Source organism: Zophobas morio, unplaced genomic scaffold (assembly GCF_036711695.1).
Source record: "Zophobas morio isolate AGI-343-1 ecotype UQ-CSIRO unplaced genomic scaffold, CSIRO_AGI_Zmor_V1 ptg000055l, whole genome shotgun sequence".
NCBI classification, from domain to species: Eukaryota; Metazoa; Arthropoda; class Insecta; order Coleoptera; family Tenebrionidae; genus Zophobas; species Zophobas morio.
This window is the reverse complement of record NW_026972160.1, coordinates 26762-45203: the sequence shown is the minus strand read 5'-3', so window position 1 is coordinate 45203 and position 18442 is coordinate 26762. Positions and strand designations below refer to the sequence as shown.

General features: G+C 31.2%; 2 protein-coding genes across 2 annotated transcripts; one reads left to right on the top strand and one right to left on the bottom strand.

The window, feature by feature from the left end:
• Positions 1 to 1494: 1494 nt before the first annotated feature.
• On the bottom strand, positions 1495 to 9233 carry LOC135142946 (3-hydroxyacyl-thioester dehydratase X-like). Its single transcript, XM_064074763.1, has 11 exons — positions 9219 to 9233; positions 9026 to 9058; positions 4597 to 4716; positions 4516 to 4528; positions 4329 to 4466; positions 4214 to 4260; positions 4068 to 4163; positions 3858 to 4012; positions 2744 to 2792; positions 2211 to 2349; positions 1495 to 1955 (listed from the first exon to the last, which is right to left on the bottom strand). Exons 1-11 carry the CDS (start codon positions 9231 to 9233, stop codon positions 1705 to 1707), a joined length of 1056 nt encoding a protein of 351 aa, XP_063930833.1. The 3' UTR covers positions 1495 to 1704.
• Positions 9234 to 9944: 711 nt separating this feature from the next.
• On the top strand, positions 9945 to 13934 carry LOC135142945 (uncharacterized). Its single transcript, XM_064074762.1, has 10 exons — positions 9945 to 10103; positions 10275 to 10400; positions 10453 to 10513; positions 10583 to 10661; positions 11640 to 11711; positions 12165 to 12289; positions 12955 to 13055; positions 13238 to 13352; positions 13581 to 13706; positions 13850 to 13934. Exons 1-10 carry the CDS (start codon positions 9945 to 9947, stop codon positions 13927 to 13929), a joined length of 1044 nt encoding a protein of 347 aa, XP_063930832.1. The 3' UTR covers positions 13930 to 13934.
• Positions 13935 to 18442: the final 4508 nt, after the last annotated feature.

The following is an 18442-nucleotide window of genomic DNA, read 5'->3' as shown; positions in this document are numbered from 1 at the left end:
TTGTAATAACAAACTAGTGTACTGCTAAGTATTTGTTAATGCTTTAGACGCTTTAGTTAATGATAACAATATCAAACTTTATGTTTTATAGGAAGGTATGCCTTAGATGGCTTTTAGCAAAAGCCCTAGTGCCTACTAAAAAGATAGTTTCTAAGCCAAGGAAATTTCTAACAGTTTGATGGGGGCAACACAGTATTTTCCTAATTATACTTAGTTATATTTTTCTTTTAACCATTTGTTTTCCAAAGTAATTAGTGTAGCCACCTCCGGACTTTCAAACGGAGCTTTTACGCTACTCCGGCACTACTTATTAGGGCGAAAACTTTACTGTTTAGGCCCCTATACGGGACGGGTCTCAGGGTCTGTTGGAGGGTTTCTCGAGGTTTAAGATGGTGGTGCTGACTTAGAGAAGCCTAACTTCACTGGGAAGGGTCACACGGACTATAAGCAGCAGACAGAAATAGTAGCCTCCCATGGTGCCAGAAAAAAAATCTCTAAATTTTAGTTGCGAGTATTACAGCCAGGCCTTTTATATGCTTAATTTTGGTCACTATGAGACGCTCCAGGTCCAACATGGGTTGTATATATATTTTTAGTCGAAATCAAACGCGCGAGGCTACCTTGTATAGGATATCTGAAAATAAATATGAATAGTTTTATAGTTGCCTTATGTAAATAAATTATTGAACTGATATTTTCTTTACATAATCACTTCGTTAAATTATTTTCAGTATTTCATTAGCACCCTCCCTGAACCGAGTGATTGAAGTCTTTACATTTCTTGAGAGTCTCTACAAAGGCTTACGTTATGACTCTTATGATTTCAACCAGAGATATACTACAAGTTTTTCCCATGGGAGAGCAGAGCATAAGAAAAACTGTTAATTAGTTGTTGCTTACAGGTTAAGGCTTGAAAAAAGAAAATATATTATTGATAAATTTCACCGAGGCAAAGTTATGACTTGGCATTAGGTAAACAGGTGGAAGAGTTCAGTATTACAACGACTACCTGATCGAATCTTTAAAAGCTTAAGACTACCAAAAATAAATTATCACTTTTATTTCCCAAATTTTCACTTTCTGTTTTTAAATGTAACATAGGATTTATTAAACTAGAGAATATAACCATAAGTATTTCAACTATAACTTTAATTTTTATTAAAATGTTCATTTTTTAAGCCTGAAAACTTTAGGGAAAGAAAAGACAAATTATTCTTATTTTTTTTACTCTTAACCATATGTATTGCTCGTGAAATAATAATGTTTTGACTACACTTGCACACAGTGTAAAGAATTTCTTTTAAAAGAAGTTTTCTGTAGTAACTGGAAAAAAAAACAGTTGTTGACAAAAAACTTTAATTGTTTACCGAAAAAGGTAGAAATTTCATCGTTTCAGCTTTTGATTTTAAATTACTAGTTTTTTTTTTAATTTAAACTATTAAACTTTCTACTAATATAGTAAGTTAACTGTCGTCTTTAATTTATTTTAACAGTCTAGAGCTTGATTTAAGTTTTTACTTCACAAACCTTTAAGCTATTTGCTGTTAGTGGCCTGTATAATCATTTTTTTAAAAGATCTCTTTGATCATATATAACTTTTCGTACATTGTAAACTATATAAAAAAATTGAATATTATAATTCAGAGTGGTCTAGCCGCTACAAAAGTGCAAACTAGTTAAAAGAAGTAATAACTACTTCAAAATTTATAAATTATCTTCGGTCTCAATATGGTGGATGCTTCCCTCCAACAGTACGTTATCATTATGTGCCATAGAAAAAAAGAGGCTGAGAAATTTGGGGGTTCCGCTTTCCTCGAGAAATCTTGAAATGGAAATGGTGACCTCGTTAGGTAAAAATGCAGGTCTCTTGAAGAAAACTTCTACTTTATATGGAAACTTAAAAGTATTGTCTTTGATATTTAAGTCTGTGGCAAGTTTCTGACACTCGTTTATACCTAAAAAAAAAAATTAATAAAGGCATACGAAGAAATTAAACAATTACTTCAACAATAAAAAAAAAAAAAAGTAAAAGCTAGCTCAAAAAATACTATATTTTATAAATACAAACAGAAAAAATATACGTGGACATAGTTAAATACATTGACGTGGCTAGGGTTTACAAAGCAGTTTTTTATTATATGCTAATTCTAAGTCTTTGAAAGGAAAGCACTCAGTAAATAATTCTACGGTAGATAACGAGTTAATCATACAAAGTGCAGCAGTATAAAGCCCGTGAGCAACGTGGGATTTAAAACCAAATAGTTTTGCTAAAAACGGATGGAGATGAATGGGGTTATAGTCCCCCGAAATAGCGGCATACTTTCTCCCAATGTCCGATGATAGAAATATCTGAAAAGAATAGAAAACAGAAGGAAGAAGATAATATATTCAATAACGTGCAGAAATATCAATAAGTAAACATGTTTGATAAAAACAAGTAAAAGAAATTTTAGTAATAATAATAAAACTTTTATAAAATTAATTAACAATTGTGGAAAAAAAGCAGTATAACCTTGGCTTTAACAAAAATACAAGGTAAAATAACGAAACAAGTTAATAAAACAAAAATCAACTTAAATTTTTAAAAAATAAGACTACGCATAACTACATAAATCTAATTATTTTTTTAAGTTTTGAAAAAATAAACCAAAGAAAAGGCAAAAATTAGAATAAAGGGAAAGAAATTATAATTTACTGTGTGCTATCTATTAGATCCTAATAATTTTTCTAAAAATTCTGTTACCTTTTTACTCGCCACATGATTGAAAGATATTTCTGAACACTTCTCAGAGCTCAATATAAAATAAAAAGTTTTTTTAATTATTACTATTATGTAAATAACTTATATCTATTGTAGGTACAATAGTTAAGTTAACAAAATATAATTAACTAAAAAACTTAAAATTATTATAAATAAGGTTTTATTACTAACAAAATTAAAAATTAAAAACTCAAGGTATATGGACATACATATATAAGGAAGTAAATATAACATAAGTACAACTAGTTTCATAAAAATTGAAAATAAAGAGACGCTTGAAACTTTCAACCAACAAAAATATTAGAAAACTGAAAACAAAAAATTTAGTAAGGCCGCCTTCAACTTTCTTACGAATCTCCTTAATTTTTAATTTGTAATAAAGGAAAAAACTTGAGCTCATAAAGGTTTTAACATGAAGCTTACGGTATTTTTTAAAAAAAAACTTTAAAAAATTAATTATAAAGGAATCAGTCGTTTTTATTTAAATTAAATGTAACACAACTCTACCACGTAACCATTTTAAGGTGCTTTTAAAAAAATTATCATAAAGTTTTTTACAATTAATGAAAAGAACAGCGTTCTTAAAGGTCTTAGAGGATTATGAAACGGAAAAGGGAGTGATTTCTATAACTTATTTGATAAATAATGTTACCTCCTTCAGGCTGTTAACTCATTCTTTTAAATAAAAATCAACCAGCTAAAAACTAATTTTTTTAATATTAAATAACTTATGATCTTTAGTAAGTAAAATATGTTTCTACAGTAAACAATTCTTTCACAAAATTCTTTTTTCAAATTAAGTTTGGTAAAGAAATGATTTAAAAGTTCTTTAATAATACACAATTTAGAAGCAGTTTTAATCCATTCCCTCTTGTAAAGATCGGTCTATGTAGTATTTTCAATATATTAAATTGTACAAAATCATTGCTTTATTAAGCAAAAATAAATTCCTTATGGAGTTAAAAAGCTTTGCCTACTCTTAAATTACGTAAAATCCCTTAAACGTGTTGAGTACACAAGAGATTTTTTGAATATTTATATGTATAAAAAAAAGTAAATACTATTTTACACGTAAAATATATAATTATATAAAAACCGACTTAAATTTTTTCTTTTTCTGTTCTGATTTTGGTATATCGCCAAAAAAGTACAAAAAGCGGACCAAACTAAGACGTTTCGTTTGTCATAAGCACATATTTTTAAATCAAATTCAATGCCTCGCGAAACTCTTCTAATTTCAGTGTCTGCTGTCTAAAGTGGTAGTATAAAATTACACTCTAGTCTTTAAAAAACCTTATCTTATCACCTTCGTTTCAACCAGGAGTTTTTCGTTAAAACTTAAAGACTTATACTGGACAACTTGATTTCGCACGTGAATTAAACCGGGAACGGAGAATGGAAACTTAATAAAACTAAATTATAAAAAAGTAATCTAAATAAAATAATATGTACCTCTTTATCGAGAAAAACCTTTAATCCGGTTGTCGATAAAGCTAAAGCTTATTAATAATAAAAACATTTTTAGTTTTCAATATTATTATTAAATTAAAAATAATTTATACGAAACCTTCAATATAGAGAACAGGAATTTGTCCAAAATACTCATCAATTATATAATCTATAATTTTGGTGTAACGACAAAAGTTTTCAACGTCAAAATAAATATGTTCTTGATATTTTATAGTTGGCAACAGTCTATAATTTTCTAAAAAAGAAGTCCCATTACAGGATTTAGTTAAGCAAGATTAATAAACCTGAAAGCCTTCGCTTTTTAAAAAAAGATTTTATTACTATCGTTAAATATAATAGAATGACGTAAAAAAACTTTAAAATACTGGCACAACTACGCTTACGACAACCAAAACTAGCCAAAAACATTTCACAGTTGCCCCTAAGAAAAAATTAAATTTTCTGACTCCATATAAACTACCAAGAAAGCCCTCGAAGAGGGGTTTCTAAATAAACTAAAATTGCAAGAGACTAACAAACGTAAACAAAATTTTAAATATATCGATTTTGGGTTTCTAAATTTTAGGTATCCTGTAGATTTAATATCTAAGGTTCTGGTACTAAAGGTTATGTCACTAACTTAATTAAATAGCGCTCTTCTACTACAAAGAACACCTTCAAGAAAATACTCCTGTAATTAGTAGTCCTTACGTCCGTTTACTACAAAAATTAGTTTGAAAATTTATATCAACACCTATGTCATTTTACATCATTACATATTTAAACTACTTAGTAAATTTTTGAACTTACCAAGAAGTTAAAAACCATTACTAGCGTAACAGCGAAACCATTTAAAATTTCAAGTTATCAAATCCTGTTTAAGACGGATAGAAAGGAAACTCCATATTTAAATTTTATGCCTTTAAATGCTCATTTCATCTCTTAATCGGCTTCAGCGTTCGTTTTAAATAATTTGTAAATATAGCCTTCCTTCTATTAATCGTATAGCATTTTCCATCAACGCTAAAAAGTGGTTTTTCTACTTTGAGTAAGTAGGGCTATAATTCTTTTAAGCATCATAATTTAATGTTAGATCCCTATTCCGCTATCAAAGACCGAGAAAGAAAGTTGCGCCGGTGGGAATCGGAACCCGCGAAATTGAGTTTATGTCATTACTCTCAAGCACTGAGCGAGGGCGGTAACTCCTAATATTAACTTGACAGGCTGTGTGTACTAACCTATTTAAACAGCCCCAAGAAAGGTCTCCATTAATTTCTACTATTTTACCCCATACAAAAGCTTTGAATTTAACAAAGACAAAATATAACCTTTTGGGTTTACAAATTTTGAGCAAATTAGGTTGAAAACGTTACATGCTCATTACTCATTACTAAGAATTCATAAATTGTTAAAATTCAAGTTGGGGGAGGGGAGCTGGTACTTTTAAAGAAAATTTAATAGGCGCTTTTCAGTACATTTTTGTAGTAAAAAAGTTGAGACTATGTATGAAAACCTTAAATTTAAATATAAATTTATATTAATTATATAAGGGTTAAATGTAAGTTCAAAAATGGGACAGCCAGCAGTATACAGTACTGGAGTTACTTAAACACCCCTTTTTATTGGAGGCCTTCTGAATTCTGACTAGGTAACTTATAACTTGTTATTGCTAGTTTACAAATACTGCAAAAAATAGGCTAGTATCTTGTGTACGACACATTTAATAAAGGTAAAAAATATAAAAAATGGATGAGAGAGAAATGCTAGTCTTAAGTGATATTAATATTGTAGGTTTTTACTTTTTTGAGAATTAGTGTATTAAAATTAATAAATAGCTTATTTAAGAACTTCATTAACATATTGGTGGGCTGTAAAGACCTTTGGAGCACATTACCCTTTGGACAAACTACAATTTTAAAGAATCATAAAATAGCGCTTTGCATTTAACCTCTTTTTACAATGGGGCGCTGTACCCTTATAAATTCGACCCTTTTGAGCATATACGGTCTTTTCATCTTATCAAAGTTATTATGTATTATGTTTTCCAGCCAAACTTGAATTAATAAGTTAACTGCAAAGATATTAGACTGAGCTTATAAGTCCATCCAGTAACTCGTATCTCGTAACCTAAAGAATTTTTCCAACGCACCACTCCCTAAAAGTGGCGATAGTCAGTTGTAAAATTTTAATACTTGCTCTTTTTTAATCTTAGTAAGGTTCAACTTTGTTATACAATTCGCTAAAATACATCATATCACCCAATTTTGTAAAGTTTCAGGCTTATATAAAACCTTAGGCTTCAATTTAAAATTATTTTATAAAGCTTATATTACAATTTTTCTTAATGAATGGAAACAGTCAGTTTTCACTAAGCATCTTTAAATTTTAAGCTATCACCTACTTTGACTTCCTTAGAGTTTATAATATTTTTTCTCTTGGTATCCTTTATTGTCATTCATATATTAATTTTTTTTTAGATTATTGGGCGCAGTTATTGTAGTTATTTTCTTATTTCCCTTAATAATCTTATTCGAAACTATTGAGCTTCCAAGGGTTATATTACGCAATAAACTTATAACGTTAGGCAGCCTGTTAAAAGACAATATATCTACTCATCCACAACTTCAGTTCATTCTAATTTTTTTTGTGAAGCTTTTTTAATAGTTCGTATGACTCTTTTTTTCTTTGCCATGGGCGATTGACGGTAACAAGTAGTTCTGAACAGTATATTGGTGAAATAAATTGGACTTTTTATAACTAAATTTTCAACAAATATTAATTCCGTTGGCCTTTGCCAACGTAACATTTTTATAACCAGCCTCGGTAATCCTAGCCCTTCTAGTAGTTAATTTGTAAAGAGAATAAAAGTCCATGGTTTTTCATCGATACAAACTTAATAGTTTGACTCAAAGGGTTTATAAGGAGGGGAATGACCTTAAGAATTTAGTTAATTGTAATTTTAATGCAAATTAACGGAGGTTTTATATAGTAAGTTGAAAGGTTAGGTATTTGTGTTCCGGTGTGAATACCTCTTGTTGTTAAGCCTTTGCTTACATGGTTAAAATTCAGAATGATCTTTATACAGATAAGCTACTGCTAAATCACTACATCCTATAAATGTAGATAATTTGGCTTAAATTTTTACATAATGCAAGCAGTTATTCCTTCCTTTTTTATATCCATATATATTACTGAAAAGTTATCTTACATAACAAGTACGCTATGCTAGTCTGCTTTAGTCCAATAATATAATGTCATAAAGTCAATGAACAACCTATAAAAGAGTATAACAGGGGCCCCTAGTTATATGCGTAAGTAGATAATTGCGATATAGCTAATTTATAAGAAATATCCTTCATCACATCAACTACAATATTTAATAATGCAAAAGAAAGAAGATAAAAAACCTGGTGGAATTTCATTAAATTACTAAAAAAAAAAAGGGTATCATAATCACTTCCCACATGCGTCAAGTTACAACCGCCTCTCGGTCTAATAAAACTTATCGATAAAACTACTAGGCCTGACATTAGCATACACTATAACCCTACTTGAAGGATTTCTGGACAACGATAACAAAACACAGTTAGAACTGAGTAAAAAAATTATCTGTCTACTTAACTCAAACAACAGACTTAAGTTGGAAATTAAACGTTCCAACCCAGCTCGTATGATGATGGGGCATGTTATGCTCGTAAATGGAAGTCAAAATAGACAAAATTAGGTTAGGATAAAAATATTATCTCGTAATGTGGATTACGTGGCATTAAGCAAAGTAAGTTGATTATGTAACACAAATATTAGAAAATCTGCTAAACATATGCTTTCATATGGCAGTGAAGAACGCCTAACGAGGAGACGCCTCTTACAAAAGACTCCTACTCGTAAAAATTTCTGTCATCAAGTGAATAAAAATTACAAATGGGAAAATATGGCTAACATATTTAAAAAAACTATATTTATTTAAGAACAAAGGAAATCCCTCAACTCAAAATAAAACAGGACAGACACACCGAAATATGGTTATATTATGATAAAATTATGAACACAAACAAATTTAGAAACAACATAAACATGTGATAACCGCTCCCAAAATTAGTATCTGATGAAGAACCAATCAAAAACATTACAAATTAATTTTAATAAAAATAATATAAACATTTTCTTAAAAGGAAATAATTTAACCAAATATTTCTATATACAAATATGGCATTACAAATTTTAATTTTTCTATAAATGGTATCTTTAATAAATATGTTTATTTAAATTATTTAAAAATTAATTAAAAGAGAACATATCTAAAATTTTGAAGGAAGTGCACTATCGAAAAGTACATCAACCGGTTCGATTTGAAGTCAAAATTTTCAGGAACTTAATTAGTACCGCAGAGAAGGTTAACGATGTACTGCCCTTCTGTTCAGAAAAACGAAACGGACGTTGTACTGAAAAATTAGGATGCCCACTCGCTCCCGAATGAAGACTAAGCAATCGGCGCTCGAGGTTACTAAGTTATAGATGGGCATCGGATTAACTTATAAGTTACCGCTACCAAAGAAACCACGTGCACAAGGAAAATTATGTGTGTACGAGCCCTCATTGCCACACGACTATCCCTCTTTCTTGGTTTTGCCTTGGAATGAGTGTATGAATTGCTCTTTCGCCCTCAATAAAATATTTTTAAATCTTTTATTAGTCATCACTGTTTTAATTTTTACCAGGTGTAAATGTAAAAACAATATTAAAAATAAAGGAAATTTTTTATATGCTTTTGGTAAAGGTATATAGATGGCTTAACTGCTTTCCTTCAGTTCTCACCTTCTCTGGTTGGTATTGTGCTACTTCCTTGATCTAGGAAAGATTCTTATATTACTCCACTACTTTCACGTTACTTTTTTTTAGGCTTCAAGGATTTCATCTTCCAATTCTGTGTTTTCTTTTTTACATGGCTCATTATTTTAAATAATACTAACTATAGCTTACACTCATATCACTTATTCCTAACACATACTTTCGCTTGGGGCATTTTTTACTGAAACCTAGTTTCGGTTACCCCAAACTTAACATATATTGCTTAGCTACTGCAAAATATATACAACCGTCCTATGCATATGATTTTATATAAAAGACAGGTTTTGTTTAATTTACTTATGACGTTCGATATTTCAAATTTAAATTTACTAAAAATTTTAAATTAGTTAATCAGTAGTGCGATTGTAATACAAAACCTACTACTGTAATAAGCACCTTGTTCAGACTTTAAAAAAAATTTTTTTTTATTTCGTTAGACCAGTAAAAATACTTAAGTTACAATTCTTAAATCTTCTTCATCTATCTACTTTACCATTATATATATTTGTTCTCTCTTCAAAGTTACTGACTTTCATACCTCACTGACCTTCCATATCCACATATATTCTTTTAAATGGGCCAAAGCGTTAATTTGCGAACTTTGAGAGCAAGTATATTGTAATAATAATTATATAATATAGGTTATGTTTTTGATTATTTAAACCCGCTGTGAGCACGGCACCCCCTATAAAACTAACAAACTAAATTTAAAAGTCCAAAAAATGGCGCCGTGCTTTTAAAGTTAAACCTTCACAAGTAGAGAGATCCTCATAGGTGGGATTAAAATATAAGTGGAGAAAAGGCAAAACCTTTTTATGGCCGAGCGCTTTGCCTTCTCGTAGAAAGCTAAAGATAATAATTAGTTTATCGATAGTAAACCTTTATGATGGCTATATTTGTTAAACCACAACGTGAAGTGTTTACAGAAGAGGACTTGAAGTACTTTCAAAAATCCAACTGTCACAAGGAATTTTCTAAATTTGTAGAATCACTTAGTTGGAGCGTAAAAGACAAAAGAATTACGGAAGTTATTTCTGAATCTCAGGTGCGGTTTTGAAATTTATTTTCATATAAAACTTCACGTAGTTTTAGTGCGTTATAAAGAGAGATAAATTGGAGATGGAGTCTTTTTTACTTATTAAAATTTTCTTTATATATTACACTTTTAATTTAAATTTGACTAAGTAAATTATGTATTACTAAAAAACTTATTAAGTTAATCCAAAAACTTGTTCAAATTCTTATTGAACTCGAGAGTCTTGTTAGTTGCTTTCCTCCAAAAGAAATGACTACCCGTTATGGTAATCCTGTTTTTAAGGATTGGCATAGTGAAGTAAAAAAGGTTATTTTATTATTTTAATAGTTACTTTACAGAATATACTATAAAATTGTAGAGGCATCACGGTTGGCTTGAAGCTATTCTTCCTTCACCCGATGCCGTTATAGAATTTTCGGGTCTCACCTTGAAAAGACTTAATTTTTCATTGCATTTCTTTAAAATTTACTCTTTATTTCTTAAACAAGAATATTTTCTTAATTCCTGGGGTAACCCGTTACGAATGGACTACGGGACTGGCCATGAAGCTAATTTTATCGCTTTTTTGTAATATTTTTTGTAGTTGTGACCACCCTTATAACTATGCCGCCTTATTTTTTTTTAAATATATCATTCTTCTCACGGAATCCAATAATATATTCATTGGGATCTTTGATTTGACTAATGAGAAATATTTGTGTAGTTATGCTTTACTGTCAATATTGCTTATTTTAGAAAAGTTTAACTACCCACACTATTGTGGGCGACTTACTTTCCTTCGGGAGGGAGTTTTTGCTGAACTCTAACAACCATTGGAAATTAATACTTACACCCATAACACTTGTGTTTTTAGTCAAGTGCTTAAGGAGATGTTTAAAGAATTATATAAGGAGTAATTTATATGAAAAATGTGTAATTATTTATCGACATAAAGGATCTTAACAGTGGTCGGTGGCCGCTCTTCTATTTGCTGGTGTGCTTCTTTGTATATGTGGCCGACAGTTTACTTATTACTGTCGATGTGCAATTTATTTCGGATGAACTAATACTTAAATAAATTAAAAACCGGTTTTTTAGCTGCTTCAGACCGATGCAATGTTGTCCAAAAGAGGCAATTGGGCGTTAAAGAGAAAGCTAGTGCAATTGTTTTTTAAAACTGTAGCGCACAAGCGAAAGGAATATTAGAATGGTGGACTCATTATTACTAAATAACTCCTTAAAACTTATTCAATTTTTGTACGGGTTAATTGTGGGTACCAGTACTATGAGCAATGTAATAAGGGTGATTGCAATTTGAAACAATGTTACAAAATCTAATATATGCTCAATATTATGTAATCACGAAGATATATTTTTATACTACGACACTCATATTGATATATCTGCTATACGTATTGTTATTTAAAGCAATAATGTATAATATTTATCTGTAAGGATTTATAGAAAGTTATAATATTTATTAATATATATAAGTGTTACGTTAATAAAAAATAGTTTATTGTATTTATAATTGTATATCTCGGTAACTTATGATTAACTTTACAGGTTTTGTTTTTACAAACTCAAACTTATTACCGAGGAAGATTTTACTGCGGTAGTTCTACGAGTGTTTATCAAGTACTAAGTATCTAGTTCCTATTAATCTACTATTTTTATTGTTAATGTGATAAAAAATTACTTAATTACTTTTTCTACCCTTCACACATTTAGTAATTATTTATGGAGTTGCATTTTCCCTTTTACGTTTGCCTAAATTGGATTGTTGTTACTTAATAAGTAATTAGTCAACTTTATGTTTTTTTTGGGGAAGCTCTATATTTTTCTCAGTTTAATTAACTTTTCCTCTTACTCTTGGCCAAATTGGGTTACTACGGGTCCATGTAGGTAGTGAAACATGTTTAACCATACTGACTTTTGTAGAGTTGAGTTTAAGAGCATCACGATAATTATAATTTTCTTTTTATTATAATCGTCCTTAACATATTATTTTAATTGCGAAAAAAATAGATGGACACCCTTTTATACCCTTATGATTCCCCACCCAATTTTATCTTTATTTTGACTCGGCAGATATATAAAATTAATGTTTCTTCTCCAACAAACTTATTGGTTGGAACCTGCCGGATCCCATGGCGTGTGGGGCTTGGACGACTACCATTTTCTGCCTTTCTACTTTGGAGCCGCGCAGTTAATAAGTACCTACATGTAATAGGGTTTGACAGGGTGGCGATAATTGTTTTACTTAAAGCAACCCGGTTTGGTCACATTTTGGTTTGGGCTAAATATAATATAAACATATTTAACTACTAGTTCGTGTAGAATTTTAAAAATAAACATGAGAAGCGGCCGGTATGTACATTTCCAAGAGCTTGTGGGTTCAATTATCAGTTATTTTCTTTATTTCTGGCAGGAGTATCTTAATTAGTATTATGTATATTTCTTCATTTAGTTATTTTGTATTGTTTATTAGATTTATCGCTTGGTGTTAATAATATTAGAATATATAATAAAGCACACATGCAAAACTACTTTTTATCCTAGCTTAGAAATGAAATTAAATAACATACGTAGTAATAATCCTTAACATTACATCAAATATTTCCTATGAATATATTAAAACGAGAATTTTTTTTTATAAATTTACTCCATTATTTTCTGAGATTAAATTAACTATTAAAAGAGCATTAATATGTCAAAGTTTTATCACGTTTTAATTTTTTTTTCTTTTCAAATTAAAATACCTTTCTTTATTATTGCTCCTGTTGTTTACCGCCTACCAAGAATTTTAAGCAGAATTTGAGTTGACCTGCTGAATATTATAACAATTTCATGATGTCACATTAATTTGATTATCATGTAGATCATAAATATCTTCGACCGAAAAGTATACATTCCGCTGATTATATTGAACAGTTCTCTTCTGATTACATATATTTTCAGTGTATCGAAAACATTAATAAGGTCTACTATTTAATTATCTTAATGCGATCGCTCTTGTGTTTACCGTAAATATTGCCTAACTTTTAAAATCTTTTTTATTACTCCTCAAATTAACATGTAAGAAACATTAAAGTTGCTACGTCTCATTTTTTACTGTCAATTCCAAAAGGTAAACGCATAAGTTTATAACTTCGTGTGTTTAGGTGAAAACGGAATCTCTTCATTGGCACTCTCCGCTGCTTAACGATATAAGCGGCGTGAAGACTTGGGCTAAAGTACATTCCGGTCTTCTAAAAATGTACAAAGCCGAAGTTCTTGGTTGTCTTTATTACTTTTCAGACTCTTTTATTTATAAATAATAAACAATGCTTTTATTGCTTTAAAAACGTTTCAAAAATATTCATATTGTTTGAAAGAAATTTTAAAGTTATTGTATCAGCAAATTTTAGGGAATCAACCCTTTTTAGTATTTAAGAACTTTGATTATGAGTGTTCTTTCTTTACTTATCGTAAAAATAAAGTTTGTAAGTTCTAATGTTTTATTAGGTAAGCTCCCTATTATGCAGCACTTTTTGTTTGGATCGCTTCTCAAATTTCATTCACCTTCGCCACGCACTTTGTCTCAAGAAGAGAAAGAAAGCATTATCAACCAAGAACATCACCATTCATGCTGTATGCTTTTATTTCATGTTTGGCTTTTTAAGTTCTTTGACATGTTTTTAGTATATATTTTTTTATTGCTTGATATTAGTGCTTACTCTCCCAAATAAAGGGGACTTTACAATTATAAATTATAATATATTTTTATGCTGCAGGTGTTTCCCATGTTCCCTCCTCTGCAGCTGTTAAGGCCGCTAACCAACGAGTGCGTTCTAATTATATCCCATTTGATTGAATTTTATTAAACCTGATTACTTTGATTATAAAGTTTTGCTGGTCAAAAGCTTTTTTTTGGACTTAATTCATGGATTTTACTTAGTTTTAATTTAATATTTTAAAGGAGATGCGTTTATTTTATGGAACTTATGATAAAGTGAACATTTTCCTATTACGTCAACTATTTTTATAGAAGATGTAAACGAACATAAAAGGCCCTTGTCCCGTAGTAAACAACATCTCAAGACTTGTAAAAATATAGCCAGTCAATTAGGTCTTAACCCTGATACACTACAATGTTAACTACTACCCTAAAAATTAACCCTGAAAACTGCTGATGGAATCTGAAGTTGAGTAATGTTTAGTAAACACATGTTAATAAGTTTAAGTTTATGTCTCGTGCAAGTACTTCGACCGTTAGTTATACATTTTGGTGAGCGAAAACCCAATATAACTTACGAACTCTACTTCACTCACCTTGCCACTTAGAAGAGACATGGATTTATTCTCCCAGCCATTACTTAGTTGTGCTAGTTTTAAGCAAGCTCCCTATTTAGCGAGTGCCGGTTTTAAAAAGTCATTGACTTCACGTTTGGACGCAAATCTTCTGAACATGTTCTTAAATATTATGATAACTGGCATTAAAACTACTATTAGAAAAGTTACAGCTACTAAAAACTTATGATAATATCTTATTGATGAAAAGAAAATAAGATACGCTCATACATATGAGTACGAAGAAAACTTTGCTTAAATGCCTATCTCCCATGACTTAAAATAAAGTTTTCGGATAGGCTGTTCTTCGGTAGTGTCTTTAGGAGTTGAATTTCTTTAAAGTATTATATTAAACTTACTAAAAATACTTTAACTTAAATTAATGACATCAAGCCTGTTATTTGTAACTACGCGGCAAAGAGACTGCCCGTGTATAGTCAACTTTAAAATTTATTTATTTTAAATGGGGAAATTTTATTAAAGAAAAAGAAATTACACCCTTCGGGGGAGTAAAGAGATAAAATTAGGTAACAGGACACTACTAAGCATGCAGCATATAATCTTGTCACGTTTTTTGTTACGTACTAGGGATCTATGCACATCAATTCAGCTACCTTAGGTTCTTTAAATTAAAAAAAAATATATTAAAAGACATTTAACCGCATCTTATTAAGTGTTAATAAAATGTTATACAATGCAGTGTTATTTAATACGTAAACTTTTAGTTAAAAAGCTTGAGCACACTGTAGCTTTTGAATTAAACATATGTTTACAATATAGAAACTATCATAATTTTGAAGATTTACCCACTACGTTATTATTTTATTACTAATGCATATTACAACTAAAATGAATTATTAATTGTTAGAACTCGCTTTTAAATTAAGTGATTTCTTATTCTGTTAAAGTGGACGCTCATTTTTTGGTGCGGTAAGAATTTTAATAGAGTAAGAGTCCAATACTTCGATACGAGTCACCCCACCCCCACAAAGTTTGATTAGTACTAAATAGAGGTATAAATGAATTGATAGTTATTATTAATAAAGTGAAAGTGAAAGCTATAATGAAATCATTTAACAAGGTAAAGAAAAGGTGAGCCCTTATTAAATGGTTCCCTGCCCCGTTTATTGATAGGCGTCCACTTTTTGACTTGGAAGAATACTATTGATAAACATCCAGCGAGGGTAATACAAAGCGAATCAATAGTGTTATGTTCCGGTAGGGAGAGAAGACTTAACTGAGGGATCCAAAAGCGAATTTTAAGTTCCCGAAACCTATGACTAGGTTATAATTTATTAATTACTCAATTCCTGTGAAGCGCTTCAATTTAAGTAATTCAATAAATATTGGGTTTGTCCAAATCCACCATCTCCTTGATTCGATAAATATAGTTGAGTTCCTGGCATCAAGTAAAGTAGAGATGGTTCTGAGTCACCTTTTCGAAAATGACGCATTTCTGTACTAACCAATTTCTTAAGGGATACGTCTTTAAGCATCCTGGGCGCGCAGTGCAAACATAAAGAGAGGATTGTTCACGTCGAGAAACTTATTTATAGAAGTAGCTGCTTCCGACTTATGAGGCAGCGCCTCAGCTTTGGTGGTAAGCCACTACCATGAATTCAGGGGCACCTGACCTTGGGATAAGTTTGGGTAAAGAGCAGTGGTTGAAAAAAACGATATTCCAGGGCCATGTGAAAAAGGCGACAATGCGCTTGCAATCTATACCGCACTATCAATGCTAGCTAAAGATGAGATTAGTCAAGTTGGTTCTATTCCCCATAGGCACATATGGAGCGGAGTTTTGGGGCAAGTCTAACTAATTGTATAAAGTAGAAAGCCGTTGACAGAATGCGTAGCGTAATAATTAGGTGTTTTCGATTAACGCAGCATATATTACTAGGCGAGGGTTAAAGACGTGTCTCTTGTAGCTGCTATTTATTGTGATTGTATTAAAACCTGGAATAGTATTTGGTTAAGCAAAAGAAGACTTTGCATAGCAACTTGTGTGACTGGGTGCGGCCGATGGCTTGCTCCAGCTACGCCAAGCAAAGGAAAGGCAGCTAGCATATGTTAGGCACCGTCTAGAGAGGAAAAACTGATAATATAGTGAATGACAAGTGTGTCAGAAAGGCACATCTCCGCAGATTTAGGTGGAGTCGCCTAAAAATCGTTCAACCCCGGTATACTAGAGTTTTGCTTGACATTAGGGCAGCTATGAATAAAAGCGTTTTAACGCGAGACCTGCAGGGCTTTTGTTAGCGAGTGCACCCGTTGGAAACATGCTCAGTGCCGATAGATGAGTCCGACGATCAAACTGATGCTCCAGATACCACTATTCAAATTTCAAGTCGGCACCTGAGTGCTTCTTAAAAAAGTATGTTTGGCGAAAGTGAGAAGGCAGCACCTAAAAGGGAACTTCTACTCGCTTTTAACAGGTTATTAATTTAAACGATGAGTACTTTAGTTTTGCGACCGCTCCTCGTATCCTCTTTAACTGGAAGTTCTAGGGGAATGGTGACAATCTAAGTAGGGAGTTAGCTTGCATCACCTGCACTACCTATTAGAATAAAAATATCGCTGTTTAGGTCCCTACTAAGGGTGGGCCCTTGGACCAATCTAAAGGGTTGAACTGGAGTTGCTGGCCTTGAGGAGCTTATTTTACTAGGAAATGTCAAAGGAGTTATAAGCAGCCTTATAAGTTTTTGCCTTCCATGGTGCAGAGAAAATACCCTAAAGATTCTGTTTAAAAAAGAATTGATCGAACAAAAGTCGTAACTGATTCTAAAATGAATATACTCCAAGTCGAATCACTATAACTTTTTCATTTCCTTACTTAAATCGTAATGTATGGTAGGGTAAGTTTATAATTTAATTATAAAATTTAACCTCAAATGTGTAAAGCAAGGTCAAACTTTAGTAATAATAATATAGTTAACTAGTCAATTTCTCAAAAGGGTGAGGGAGGCAGGGCCTGCAGTAGCGATATAACATTTCGAAGAGAATCTAGTGCTTTTCAGTAGTTACTTTTTATAACAGTTCAAAGATGTACTGATAAAATAAAAATTTAAGCAGATACAAAACACAAATGAAACAAAAGTAAAAATTAAAAATTGCCAACTATAGAATGACCTCAGCAAACTAATTTTTATTACAAAAATAAGGAAGCTCATTGGACAAGACCTCGAAGTTCATTGGTCGACAGTATCTGAAATTTTAGTGTATAAAGAGAGGAGTAATTTACTAATAAATTGGCTTAGCAATTCTTGTTTTAATATTGTTAAGTACTCTCTGTCGCTACGTTGCCATAAAAACCTAGTATAAAGGTTGTTAAGGTCGTAGGGCTAGGATAAAAGGCTGTCACAAAAGGCGTGAGTTTCTTATCTAACAAGCAAACACATAAATCCAAACACCGGAATTGAGTGTCCTCGTTGTAGCTTAGTAGTCAAGAATTTTGTACTAGAACTAGTGAAATTATTTATACTAAGCTCTCTATGGTCAGTAACGGTTCTAAATATTATATGTTCTGGAGCCATTACATAAACTTAAAAACAAAACAACAAAATAAGGTGTCAAGTAACGGAGTACAATTTCTAAACCATTTTACACAACATATACACAAAGATTACGATTACCCAGAATTTAACGAATATTTTCTACCTGTAAACCTTTTATATTAAGCCACCCGGTCACTATCGTTGAAGCCATTGGGCTTTAATCTCGAAGTTTATTAATGCAGTACTATGAATATTTTGTTTTGACCAGGTTTCCTAGGAGGCCATATTTAGTGGTTATTTTAACGGAACTTAGGAGAGCGAGTTAAATACGCCTCCCCATCAAATACCGAAGAGAGAGTTGCATTGGTGGAAAGTCGAAACCAAGACCTTTGGTGTAGGCATCAATGCTCTAACTGCTGAGCTACGACCATAGCTCCCGACCCCAATATGATAAATTTACGTAATGAACTTGTTTATGTGAACGGCCACGTAGGAGGGTAAACACTATCACACAAAGCGTAGTCGTTTGTATGCGCAATAAAT

Bases quoted from the DNA above. Each gene is read 5' to 3' on its own strand.
- LOC135142946 (XM_064074763.1), bottom strand. The intron at 4,164-4,213 runs GTACATATTATT...AGTTTTATTAAG, and splicing joins AGGTTTTTCTCGATAAAGAG to TTTCCATTCTCCGTTCCCGG. The intron at 2,350-2,743 runs GTAACAGAATTT...TATTCTTTTCAG, and splicing joins ATCATGTGGCGAGTAAAAAG to ATATTTCTATCATCGGACAT.
- LOC135142945 (XM_064074762.1), top strand. From the start codon at position 9,945: ATGGCTATATTTGTTAAACCACAACGTGAAGTGTTTACAGAAGAGGAC. The intron at 10,104-10,274 runs GTGCGGTTTTGA...AAACTTATTAAG, and splicing joins AAGTTATTTCTGAATCTCAG to TTAATCCAAAAACTTGTTCA. The intron at 10,662-11,639 runs GTAATATTTTTT...TTAACTTTACAG, and splicing joins GCTAATTTTATCGCTTTTTT to GTTTTGTTTTTACAAACTCA.